This window comes from Sebastes fasciatus, chromosome 12, assembly GCF_043250625.1.
Source record: "Sebastes fasciatus isolate fSebFas1 chromosome 12, fSebFas1.pri, whole genome shotgun sequence".
Taxonomy (NCBI): domain Eukaryota; kingdom Metazoa; phylum Chordata; class Actinopteri; order Perciformes; family Sebastidae; genus Sebastes; species Sebastes fasciatus.
This window is the reverse complement of record NC_133806.1, coordinates 2,331,762-2,345,250: the sequence shown is the minus strand read 5'-3', so window position 1 is coordinate 2,345,250 and position 13,489 is coordinate 2,331,762. Positions and strand designations below refer to the sequence as shown.

The window sequence follows — 13,489 nt, the reverse complement described above, 5'->3', positions numbered from 1 at the left end:
TGTCGCTCATCATATCTTCTCACTTTAGCTAGACTCACTTGACGATGTGGACTGACTTCAATATTTCTCCATGCTTGCCGGTTAGCTAGCTGGCTAATGAGTTTAACAGCAGCAGGAACAGTTTGTTGCTTCCTGAGTGAAATGACTGATTCATGACTTGACGTGTCACAATCATATCAGAGTTTCTGTTGGCCCAACGCTAACGTGGGTGGGAGTAATGGACACCATATGCTGGTTTTATTGGTGCAAATGGTCTCCATCTGTAGATATGGACTTTTCAATGATTGAGCATCTTTTCATAATTTACAGCACATTATTTGGCGGACCCCCCTGACAGACTTCCACGAACCCCATTTTGAGAATCATTGTTTCATCTTATCCGAGAGAAGCCTGTGTTTTTATGTTGATGGACATTAATGGACAATAACAATAAGGAAACAAAGTTGTTTATTTAGAACTAATTCTATTGGGACAAATGGATCCAAATACTTGCTCCACAGTAGGGATGCACCGATACCACTTTTTTTCAGACCGAGTACAAGTACTTACATTTGGGTACTCGCCGATACCGAGTACCGATACGAGTACTTCTCTGTGCCAAAAGACCCCCGTTAACAGCCAGCTGGAGGGTGTGAGCGACACACGGCAGGCTGAGGAGTCCTGCATACGAGGCGGTGCGCCGCGACTGGCTCTCGGTCGGCTTGGAAAGGCTCGGGGCGAAGGTGGCCAATCGCCATGATGGGGTTCCCTGCTCCCGGTGCGACTGTCGACCTCAGTGCGTCCCAACCACATCGTGCCGCGGCCCACGTAAAAGGCGCCAGGGGTCTGCGGTGTTGTCGGCAAAACACCCGACCCGTGTTGAAACACGGACCAAGGAGTCTAACGCACGCGCAAGTCAGAGGGTGCAAGCAAACCCCCGTGGCACAGTGAAAGTGAGGGCCGGCACACGCCGGCTGAGGTGGGATCCCGGCCCAGCTGGGTCGGGCGTACCACCGGCCCGTCTCGCCCGCACCGTCGGGGAGGTGGAGCGTGGGAACCCGAAAGATGGTGACGAGAGGTTAACGTCGCGCTGCTGTAAAGTGGTATTGGTGCCGTTGTATCGGAGCCTTTTTGCAAGTACCAGTACATGAGCACAGTATCGGACCTGATAACCGATACTGGTATCAGTATCGGTTATCCCTACTCCACAGTGAAGAACACATCCTCCTCTCTAACTAGGAAATAAAGGCAGAGGGTTTTTCCAAGAGATCAGGGGAAACGGAAGGACAACTGCTCCGTCTAAACACTTTCTTCTTTTCTTTCACTTCCAGATCCAGAGTCCAGAGAGAGAGAGCAGCCTCCCCCCCCCCCAGGCCTCTGCTCTCACTTCTTGTACTGCCAGACACCCACACACTCTCACTGAAATCAAATTAAAAAATGTCACAATCCAATCCACACAGTAACAGCAACCTCAGGAGCTCCATTGTCTCAATAATTCTGCCATTGTCCTCGGTAATCTGTCTGGCTATTGTCTGGATAAATCCATAATACACATGACAATAGAGAGCACAGTTGGCCATAGAAAGCATAGCGTTCATCCCGACAGGGATAACACGGGACATTTACTTGAAAGGTTCATCAATTTCTCAACCGTCTATATGACTACGTTTGTCTTGGCCCAGTATATCCTCTGTGGTTACTGGTAGTACTGGGTGCAGACCAGTCTTTTTACTGGTCTGGTCCCATCGGCTCCAGTCTCTCTCCTGGTGGAGGAACATGATTACCATGCTGCAGTCGTAGTCAAACACTCACAGCTGGAGCAATTAGCCAGTTCTTTATCTCACATTCATTTCTCATTTGCATAATTTTGACATATCCTTCCCCCACAAAACTGTGCAAATCCCCACACACACACACACACACACGCGCACGCGCACGCGCACGCACACACACACGGAAGATACTTTGTGTTTATCCACTTCTGTCCTCATTTTACGAAACAGTTTTAATTCACTCCCATTCTTCCCTCAGTGGCTCTGCTGCTTTGCCTGTGTCACATGTGCAGAAAAGAGAGAATCAGAGAGAGAGAGAGAGAGAGAGAGATAAAGGGACAATAGAGAGACAGAGAGAGAGAGAGCGAGCATGACAAAAATCAAAATGAGTCATCTCTCTTCTCTCCCTCTCTTAGTGACCGCCGCTCTCTGATTCTTTTCAGACATGACAACCTGCTGGGTGCTGATAACAGGATTAATAATGCTGAAAAATCCTAATCGGGGGGGGGGGATTCTAAATGGTATTCTCCATTCAAATTACCACCATGTCAGCGGCAATGAATAACAGCTTAAGGGATTGGTGATGTATGTTGCCTGTCAAATAATAACGATATGTCATCTCTGACATATCTTCGTTCAATAACCCAATTCTGTAGGATTAATTGAAATACTGCGGCTGAAGCTGACTCACCTCCTCTAGGAGTATTAATACAAATCGGCTTCTAAATGAAGATGTATTGAAAGCTGAGATGTGTTCTTTTAATTTAAATAAAGTGCCTCGGTGTGCTCGAGACGAGAGGAAATCAAACCGAGCACGTTGCTGCATGCGGCCGGCAGAAGTCCGGCCGGGCATCCGCATCAGAACAGAGGCTTTTCTCTGCATGAACAAACACGACCCAGAAGGTCACTGCTGCTTCTTCACACAGAGAAACAGAGAGCAGAGGATACTGTATGTGATCCAGTGGAGCAGAGGGAGCTCAAATAGAGAGAGAGAGAGAGAGAGACAGAGAGGGAGAGGGAGTTTCTGAATGTCAAGGTAACTTTATCATTTTAAGAAAACAGATCTGCACATTTATAGATCTTTTTTTTACTGGATCTAATTGTTTTTTTAAAGGGGAACGTATCATGAAAAACTCACTTTTTCAGTGCTTGTGCACATTCATCTGGGTATCTGGAGTGCCTACCAACCCATAGGCAACCCATATAGGCTGTGTATTGGCAAGAATCTGGTGATACGATACGTGATACAGGGGTTAGGATTCAATATATTGCATTTTTTTTAATCCAAAAAAGTTGACTTTTTTTAAGCAATCAGAACGGAGGACGGAGCATTTGCATTTATCACAGTCCCTGTAACATCCAGCATCGCAGCACTACTCAGAGAGGGCACATACACTGAGAGGGTGCATCTCTTTGCAAATGAAATAAAGTGCTGACTGAGCTGCCAGCTCAGACAGGTGTGGTGTATGTTGTGTTACGTACTGTCCGTCAGCTCACAGAGCCGTGGAGGAAGGTTGCTGAAGTATTCGTGGTTCAGCGCTGCCTGGGCTGACAGCCGGTTCTTTGGGAAGCACTGGAGGAACCTGGAAGCCAACTCCTCGGCATGGTCCACATAGCCCAACCTGACGCACACAAACACACGTTATCAGACAGAGCGGCCACAGAAACATACATGTGTAGTATATAATGTAAAGATGAGGGCTATCAATCCATTAATCGCACGATGGTCCATAGTTAATCACGATTAATCGCACATATTTTATCTGTTCAAAATGAACCTTAAAGGGAGATTTGTCAAGTATTTAATCCTTTTATCAACATGGGAGTTGACAAATCTGCTGCTTTATGCAAATATATGTATATATTTATTATTGGAAATCAATTAACGTCACAAAACAATAACAGATATTGTCCAGAAACCCTCACAGGTACTGCATTTAGCATTAAAAATATGCTCAAATCATAACATAGCAAACTGCAGCCCAACAGGCAACAACAGCAAACTGCATGTGATTATCATAAAGTGGGCATGTCTGTAAAGGGGAGACTCGTGGGTACCCATAGAACCCATTTTCATTCACATATCTGGAGGTCAGAGGTCAAGGGACCCCTTTGAAAATGGCCATGAAAGTTTTTCCTCGCCAAAATTTAGCGTAAGTTTGGAGCGTTATTTAACCTCCTTCATGACGAGCTAGTATGACATGGTTGGTACCAATGGATTCATCAGGTTTTATAGTTTCATATGAGACTATCTTATCATCATCATTATCATCATCATCTTATATACGGTATTTTCACACTAGCTTTAAAACTGAGTCCGCTACAACCTTAAAACTGAAAGTTGCGTTAATGCGTTAAAGAAATAAGTGGCGTTAAAGTGAATTTGCGTTAAGGCGTTATCATCGCGTTAACTTTGACAGCCTTAATAGAGATACAAGGCAGTCGACATATTAAAAGCCAAGAAACTGACCACTTCTACTTCATCCAAATCAACTCTATAGTCGCCCATCACACCGTTCATTCATCCCTCTGAGAGAGAAAAGCACTTTTTCTCCAATTCACAGAGCTGCTGACAACAAAAAAAACAAGCCTCTTAATTATGCTGAAGGTTTGCTGACTCAAGAGGAAAAACACTTCTCAGACACACACACACACACACACACACACACACACACACACACACACACGCGCTTACACCTTCCTCCTTTGAACTCGCCTCGCACACACATGGCGACTGGGTCACCGTGAGAAACACGAACGGTTCATTAAAGCAGGAGCTCAGATGGAAGCAGACTCTGTGTGTGTGTGTGTGTGTGTGTGTGTGTGTTCGTACTGGGAGTCACTGAACTCCTGAACCAGCCCTACCTACTGTAGCGGCGGCGCCGAGGGGGGGAGGCAAGATTGAAAATAAACGAAGAGCAACAAATTCAGTCAGTAATTAGGCATCCACCACATTAAATAAACATGATGTTATTCAGCGCCGCTCGCTGGCCCCGCCGCTCGCACTGCTCAGAGTGCCTCTCATGTTCTGCAAGCTTCTCATGGTCGGCTCCCTAGTCAAGCACTCTGACAGCCACTCCCACGGCTCTCAATGGGGATCTCAACTCCACTTATCAGCACAGAGACAGAGGGAGGATAAATCTCTGTTCAACTCATCAACGCCACTCAGTGAAGAGGCAGAGATAAAGTTAATGAAGTCCATCAGGGCCTCTTCTCGCCTCGCTCTCATACGGCTGGAACATTCTGTGGAGCTCCACTGCAAAGTTTAAAGACAAACTAGTCTTTGTGTGAAAGTATACTGATGGAAACCGGCCTCCTATAGACTCCTATACTGCTTTAATGATATGGCTCTTAAGACCAATGCTGATAGTAGATCTTTAGTTTGAAGCAGCCGATAAGACGGTGCAGCTATAGTCAATATTTTCAAAGCTGTACCAGGGTGACTAAGGGGCCTTTCACATCAGGGACCCGGGCCCGGATCCGTGTACGCTTGTCCCCAAAGTCCAGTTTGTTTGATTAGTGTGAGCACTCCGTACTGTACTCGGGCACGGTTCGTTGATCCGTAACCAAGTCCACTTGGAATGGTGGTCTGGAGTACTGTTAATGTGAACTCGGGTACGGTTCCCATCAGGTGTGAAAGCCAACCGTACCAAAACACGGAAGTGGACCGCTATTTAACGCGAGTAACGTTAGCAGATAGTGAGTAGTTTTGAAAGGGCAGGCTTTTTTCAACGCCGCCGGTCTCCTCCAAAATCTGTAGACATAAAACTGTTTCATATCTACTGTATGTCTGTATCTGCACACAGCATGCACCGATCTCATCCTCTGATCTGTACGGCCATGAGTGGGTGATACAGCAGGAAGGCCGGCGAGAGGCTCCTTAAAATATAAACAATAGTAGGCGATGGGGTTGAGTGGTGGTTGTTATTTTATTTAGCTGATTTAATGGTCTGTCTGCAAAGAACGAGAGACGCTCAGCTGCTCAGCGGGCCGAGAGAGAGACGGGGTGGGGGGGGAGATAATATGAAAACATTGAATATTGTCCGTCTATCTATAAATGAAACATTTTGATATCAGCTTTCTGTCGACCAACACCGAATACAGAATGTGACCACTATGGTAGCGGCGTGCTAAGGCCTGTTCGCCCATGAACAGTTCCAAGTTGCCGTCACAACACCCTCATCGTCAAATGAGTCAGACATGGTGACTTCACAGGATGTCTGCAGACAAAAACAGCTCCTGCTGCTGCTTTGCTCAATCAAAGATACTGGTTGGCCACTTTCTGCTGTGGTGGGGGGCGGGGGACAATACAGGCAGGTGGTTTCCTGTGTTTTGCCTCTCCGAGGTAAAATGCCATGAAAAGCACTCGCCGTGCACCGCTGAAGAAGGAATGCTTTCTCTCTGCTGTGATGTGCCATCGCCTGAAGCTGTTTGATAGTTTTTAGGAGATACGATCGATCTCACTGCAGATGTGCACTCACTCACTCGACCTAGCTGACAGCAATAGCACGAAGGAATGTGCGCCTTCTGTACAACAACACTACTCAAAGGCCAAGATGCTGGTATCCAGGTGATTCCACACCTTCACATATCCACCTGTTTGTCTCTGACGCCTGCAGAGAAACTACAACGCAGAGAAACTACAAAGCAAAGAAACTACAAAGCAAAGTCCGTGTTGAGCTAAATTCACTGTTACGGAGAAAATATGGATTGTGATGGTTTCACTGGATTTAATAGAGGATTTATTTTAGTATTTAGTGCTATAGTGTTATTTTTGTTTTTTGCAACCAGAAGTGACACGTGAGGGTGAAACTGTGAAAGGGTTAAAGCTCTAGGACGAAAAACACGGACAACTCCCAGACCGGACAACGCCGTAGTGGCAACCTGTCAATCACAAGGTAGCCACGCCCTAAAGCATCCCCTGCTTTATGGTCTATCTGTCTCTAAATGAGACCATAACTTACTAAATGAACATCATGCTGTATTGAAGAAGACTTTAAACTAGAGATTGAGACCATAAACTCATGTTTACAATGTTTACTGAGGTAATAAATCAACAAGTGATATTTATGTATTTTGCATTGAGTTAAAGGGTTATGTCTTTTCAACATAAACATGTGTCCCTGGTGTGTCTACAGACCCCCCCCAAAGTATGAGAAAAGACCTTCCTCTCTCTTTTTCGCCTGTTCCATCTGTCAGAAAACATGTGCAACGATAAAACAAGTCAGACTTCGTCCGACAGAGTTCACTGTGACATAGGACCACCTCCAGCTAGATGACCATCCCCATCTAGTACCTAGTGAATCTACCTCACTCACATTATTTCCTCGCTATCGCAGACCTGGTAATGAGAAAATGTACGAAGGTACAAGCAAAGCACTGGTTTTGCTTTTGTTGCGGACTCATTTTATAACAATGGCAATGGACAGTATGAAAAAAAGACTGTTTGTAACTTCTTACACGTATAAATCATTGCAGATCGGTGTCCCATGCGCGCTCGTGTGTGGCTACGCTGTTCAGACTCAGACTCCATCACAAACTACACGGAAGCACCAAAACCTCTTGGTTGTATCTAGTGAAGCTGTTAAACAGTGTTGGCCGCGGTCGGAGGACGCGGGGGAGACCGTAGCTTTGGTCTCCAGGACCGGAGTCTCTGCTGTACTCTGCTCCTCTGCCTGCCTTCACTCACACACCGCGCTCGCTCTCGCTCTCTCGCTCCACCTCTCACGTGCATGCTGCTCACTCCACACTGCAGAAGAGTTAGTTTAGCTCTGAGAATATCTAGTGAACAGTGGACGTTTGTGCAGAAATAACTGCTGCAGCTCCTCCAGACCAACAGAGGTTTCCCGTGTCTTGTGAAGTGACGGGGCTCCGCAGAGAGAAACGTTATCGTCTCCCACCAAAACTCCGGCGTCTCCCCCGTTCCCTCCGGCCGCGGTCGGGAGGCTGAGGCAGGAAAAGCCAACACTAGGATCAGCATTGATTCATGGAGAGACCTTCGTCTGGTCAGCTAACATTACGGCTTTTAGCTGACATGTGTCGCCTCACTGTTTTGAGCGATGCTCCTTCATGTCTATGTAGAGCGAGCACAAGCGCGGGCAACAGGATGCTGACTATCGTTGATTTAACGGCGAAAGTTGTCGCTGTTAACAAGACATTTCTGATTCTTACAAACAGTCCGTTTAAAGCATTTTCTAGTAGAAAATAATAATCATAAAGTGAAAATATGAACCTGAATTGAGCATAACACGTGACCTTTAACATGAGTATTATGGTTGTCGATAGTTGTCAAAAAGCTATAAACACCGACCGATTTACTGTACATCAATCACTCACATGTTTACAGCTTGAGGAGGAAAACCAGCGCAGAGCAAAATGTCTGACTGAGAGCAGAACTAAGAGAGAGAGCAGGAGAGGCTGAGCCGACTCTCAGGGCCGAGACAGAGTGAGTGTCTAAAGTTCATATCAAATTCATCCGTCCCTGGCCGCTGATAAAAGGCAGCAGAGAGGAAGTGATGGTCGTTAACATTCCACCTCACTTTCTCTCTTCACATTTTTATTTCCTCCTGGACTGGAGCGAGGCCAGGAGACCAGGAGGGGACGGACCGGGAGGGAAAAACCCACCTCAACTCACTTTCCTCTTCCTCTTTTCATTTGTCTTCAAATGGATTCAATAGACTTCTATAAAGGTTCTCTATACGGTATTCAGAGGGTGTGTTCTACTGGACCCTCTTCTACATCCATGGTCTGTGGTCTAGTGGACCCTCTTCTACATCCATGGTCTGTGGTCTAGTGGACCCTCTTCTACATCCATGGTCTGTGGTCTGTTGGACCCTCTTCTACATCCATGGTCTGTGGTCTAGTGGACCCTCTTCTACATCCATGGTCTGTGGTCTGTTGGACCCTCTTTTACATCCATGGTCTGTGGTCTGTTGGACCCTCTTCTACATCCATGGTCTGTGGTCTAGTGGACCCTCTTCTACATCCATGGTCTGTGGTCTGTTGGACCCTCTTCTACATCCATGGTCTGTGGTCTAGTGGACCCTCTTCTACATCCATGGTCTGTGGTCTGTTGGACCCTCTTCTACATCCATGGTCTGTGGTCTAGTGGACCCTCTTTTACATCATGGTCTGTGGTCTACTGGAACCTCTTCTACATCCATGGTCTGTGGTCTAGTGGACCCTCTTTTACATCATGGTCTGTAGTCTACTGGAACCTCTTCTACATCCATGGTCTGTGGTCTAGTGGACCCTCTTTTACATCATGGTCTGTGGTCTACTGGAACCTCTTCTACATCCATGGTCTGTGGTCTAGTGGACCCTCTTTTACATCATGGTCTGTGGTCTACTGGAACCTCTTCTACATCCATGGTCTGTGGTCTAGTGGACCCTCTTTTACATCATGGTCTGTAGTCTACTGCACCCTCTTTTACATCATGGTCTGTGGTCTACTGGACCCTCTTTTACATCATGGTCTGTGGTCTACTGGACCCTCTTTTACATCATGGTCTGTGGTCTACTGGACCCTCTTTTACATCATGGTCTGTGGTCTACTGGACTCCATTCTGGAGGTCGTTGACATAAAAAAGTTTAAGATTTCTCTCAAAATCTGTGTGCTGGTTCTTTCTAACAAAAAACTGTAATAAATAAATAAGTAAGTAAGTAAAAAGTTGTAAAAGAGCAGAGATACAATGACGAGATAACTTTTTATCTTACACATTAACTGCTGATACCTGCTGTAATATTCATAAAATATACAACATGAACTACGGAGATGGAGTTTTTGGCACATCATGGTCAGTAATTTGCAGTGTAATTCTTACTTTACAGATTAGAGGCACACATGGGATTAGGGACACGGATGACCTAATTATTATAAATCACAGGAGGAACACATGTATCAGGAGTCCTGCTGTGTGATCGGGGGTTCGGTTAGCGGGGACGGATCCTCGCTGATGCAGCTATACTTTGTGATTCCAGCTGATGAGACAGCTGGAGTTTTACATAAATCACTTCTGCTTTATAATCCCCCCTGTGGAAAAGAGACTAACTCCCCTCTGCGGTCTCACCTCCAGATGTATGCCTGCAGGGCAAACAGTGGCACACATCTGGGAGGAGCCCCCCGACTGCACCACCATGACCTTTTTCTACCATATGCATCTGAAGCATCCGGCCCTGGAGACCAAAGCTATGGTCTCCCCCGCGTCCTCCGACCGCGGCCAACACTGTTTAACAGACGGGCTTCACTAGATACAACCAAGAGGTTTTGGTGCTTCACTGTAGTTTGTGTTGGAGTCTGAGTCTGAACAGCGTAGCCACACGCGAGCGACCATGAGACACCGACCAGCAATGATTTATACGTGTAAGAAGTTACAAACAGTCCCTTTAATGTTATGTAGCAAGAGTGCACCTTACTTTGAAACCAATGTTCATTTTGGGATGAGATTCATGCAAAAGTCTAAACCAAGTCAAAATTCTTGTTGAATGTTCATACTTGATTAAAATCTGTTTGGCCTTAATGATCTGTTATTCCTTTTCTTTGTGTTTTATGAGTTTATAGGGCTGTATTGCGCTACACTTATATACAAATATACTCACACGCACAGATGCAAAACTCTTATTTGTACAGTTCACTTACTTATTCCACGCTTGTCTGAGCTTCTTAGCGCTGTACACTGTAAAGCGGTCTGTAATGAGAAGAAGACAACAAAACCAACAATTAAGTCATTGAACAAAGACTTGGCGTCCCGTTTAAGTTACACACTCACATGCTGAACTGTTAAAACACCTTCACACTAAGCTCCTAAATACAGCGGCACATCGAGCTAAATCTCATTATAAAACATTCATACCTCGTAACGTACTGCACATTCTCAAATCCTGTTATCGCTCACTGAGTCTGCTCCGTTTCTTCCATTTGGCCGTTTTCTTTCTAATCACTGTTAATCCACTGTCAATAAAACTCCAGGAAATAAAACATCCTGCAACATATATTTTCATATTGAAAAAGCCTTACAGAGGCTGAACGGGTACGTCCCTTCCATTCCTCCCAAGGCCTTTTTATTTGAAACGTTTACAAGAAGTACCTGCAGGAAGAGACGGTAATTTAGAAAGCACTTGAAAAATAACAGAAAAGGAATAAATGAGAGTTGAAGTGTCACTTTACAACAAACAAAGTAAAGTATACAGAGATTTAAGATGGTGATTGCAGAACAATGTGGAATCTGTGATGGTCGCAAAACAAAGGATGTAGGAGAGATTAGACGGTAGTGATTGTGCTCTGGGCAGCTAAACGAAAGCTTCTTACTAACATTTAGTAGCCCTGTTTGAGACTAGCGCTATCCATTGCACCCACGTAATTAATTCAGCTTCGTCTCGTACTGCGAATATCTGCAACAAATCAAATATTAAAGGTTTCTATGCGTTACAGAACATTTGTACTGTGTATGTATTAGGGATGTCCATAATTAACCGTTTAACCGTTAACCAACATTAAGCATTTTAACCGATTCACGCTATCAGTTAAAACGGTTAAAAGAAATGTTAATAATTAATTAAAAAGATGAGCTGCTCAGAGGAGCGGCTTGTCACTTTAAGGAGACAAGTTGGTCCACCTTAACAGCCCACCTTAAGAGGCAGAGCCGGAGTTGCAGGATACAGGAAGTCGGCTCCGGTCTCTCCGGCTCGCTTGAGCGGAGCGGAGGAGTTGTAGTTTCATAGCATTTATTCACCGACAGATAAACTGTCCACACACTGCTACACCTATGTTCACAGCTAGAACACCACCAACCACCTCACACTCACCACCAACACACACACGGTCTGTTGGAGACTCACTAAAGTTACACAGACTACGTGTGGCGGCGGCGGCGAGCACGAAGCCCCCGGCAATGCTAGAGCTGCTAACGTAGCACAAATACACACACTGTTTGTTGGCCACTCGCTAAAGTTAATCCGGGCAGACACACAGATGACAACCTGCTAAACTAAACTAAATGTGCGGTGGAGACTTTTGTCTCTTTTGTCCTTCATTTGTTAACACAAGGCTTTTATTCTGAAATATGTGCCGGGCAGTGTTCTAGAACATGCAGTGACTTGGAGAGATCCATGAATGAATCTATTATGGGGTTTTAATTGTGGATTATTACTATTATTTACAAATTACCACACGTTTCTTAAACTTTCTCTGTCTAAAATAAATATAAATTCTATTTAAAATGAAATGAAATGGCCATTAAAAGGCAAACTCTATGTCGAAAGAAAGGGCTGAAAGCAGCAGCTGCAGCAGCAGAAACGCAGCTGGTGTGAACGCCCGACGCGTGAATCACGCAGCCACCACGCGACGTTCCTGGTGTGTCTGGGGCTTTAGTCGCATAAAATGGCTGAGACAAAACTAGACTAAACAGATACGGTGACAAGTTTGTTGTTTTTTCATAAAAGAATAAAAGATATGTTGTTATGCAAACCAGAACGGCCACTTCTGAGTAAAATAAAAAAAGGTGTTGGTTCTACAAGATATGCACGAGCCTTTTTAGAGCAGACATTTGAACTCGTCATAGCAGGAAAAGCACAGGTGGAACTGATAACACAAACAATGGAAGTGTCTGAGAAAGCTATGCCAGTGTGTCGGATCACCTTAAAGGAATGTATTCATCATTAAAAGTAATTCATTACTTGTACCTTCTCCTGCTTTGCCATATCAAAATGTCTGCCGTGGTAAAGCTCCGTGTCAATCACACTTATTTTTGAATATGACGATGGGACGACAAGGCAAACCAGTTCAAATAGTTGAAATGTTATTGCAGTGAGTGTTGCTTTGTATTATTAGTTTGCCAAGTGAAGGAGTGGCTCCTCTCATTGAGTAATACTATATGAACTATGTACTCCTGCTCCAAAGCCAGACCACAATAGATTGTCATAATGTTGAGATGAGTTGGGTGAGACAGTGTCTCTATATTCTTTCCACTATACTATGTTTATTATGCAGGCAGTGTGCGAGGCTCTGCACTGCTCTCTTAATCGCAGCCAAAACCGCCATGTGGACACACAGTCGGGCTGAGCTGCCAGCCGACCGGCTACCACACAAGCTAGCCAGCCACCCAGCGAGGTAGTCCACCACCCACACTGCCAGCCTAATCCTATACTAGCCAACCACCCAACTGTCTTTCAGTTCCAGGCTTCAGTCTGCCAGCTAGCCAACACTGGGTCCAGTCTCCCGGTTCAGTGCCAGGGGCCGGCCTCAACTGGCCACGGCTTCCTGGGAGAGCCAGAGGTGAAGGCTGCCAGCCAGAGTGGCCGGAAATAAACAGAGGGAAGGAGAGGAGGTGAGAGGAAGATGATAGGTGTGGATGTGTGTAGATATGTTAGTTAATCTCTTCTTTTTGTAATAGCGATGGTAAATGATGGGACTATTGAATTACTGTGAACTAGTAGAAGGATTTAACAGGATGTGGTTTATCATAAAATAAAAAGAAATGTAGCATTAAAGGAATATATTTTAGATAGGGCTGTCAATCGATTTCATCTGTTCAAAATGAACCTTAAAGGGAGATTTGTCAAGTATTTAATACTCTTATCAATGTGGGAGTGGATAAATATGCTGCTTTATGCAAATGTATGTTTATTATTGGAAATCATAGTAAAAAAAAACAGTCATTGTTTAGTGTTGTTAATTGATTTCCAATAATAAATATATACATACATTTGCATAAAGCAGCATATTTTCCCACTCCCATGTT

General features: G+C 44.9%; 1 protein-coding gene across 3 annotated transcripts in view; it reads right to left on the bottom strand.

Moving 5' to 3' along the window:
- Positions 1-13,489, bottom strand: part of cdk14 (cyclin dependent kinase 14) — a 166,271-nt gene that overhangs the window by 44,110 nt on the left and 108,672 nt on the right. For all 3 annotated transcript variants that reach the window (XM_074652582.1, XM_074652583.1, XM_074652584.1), the window contains 2 exons: positions 10,390-10,438; positions 3,234-3,373 (listed from right to left, as the gene is read on the bottom strand). In XM_074652582.1, the coding sequence (XP_074508683.1) occupies positions 3,234-3,373; positions 10,390-10,438 (189 nt within the window). The remainder of the gene's footprint in view (positions 1-3,233; positions 3,374-10,389; positions 10,439-13,489) is intronic.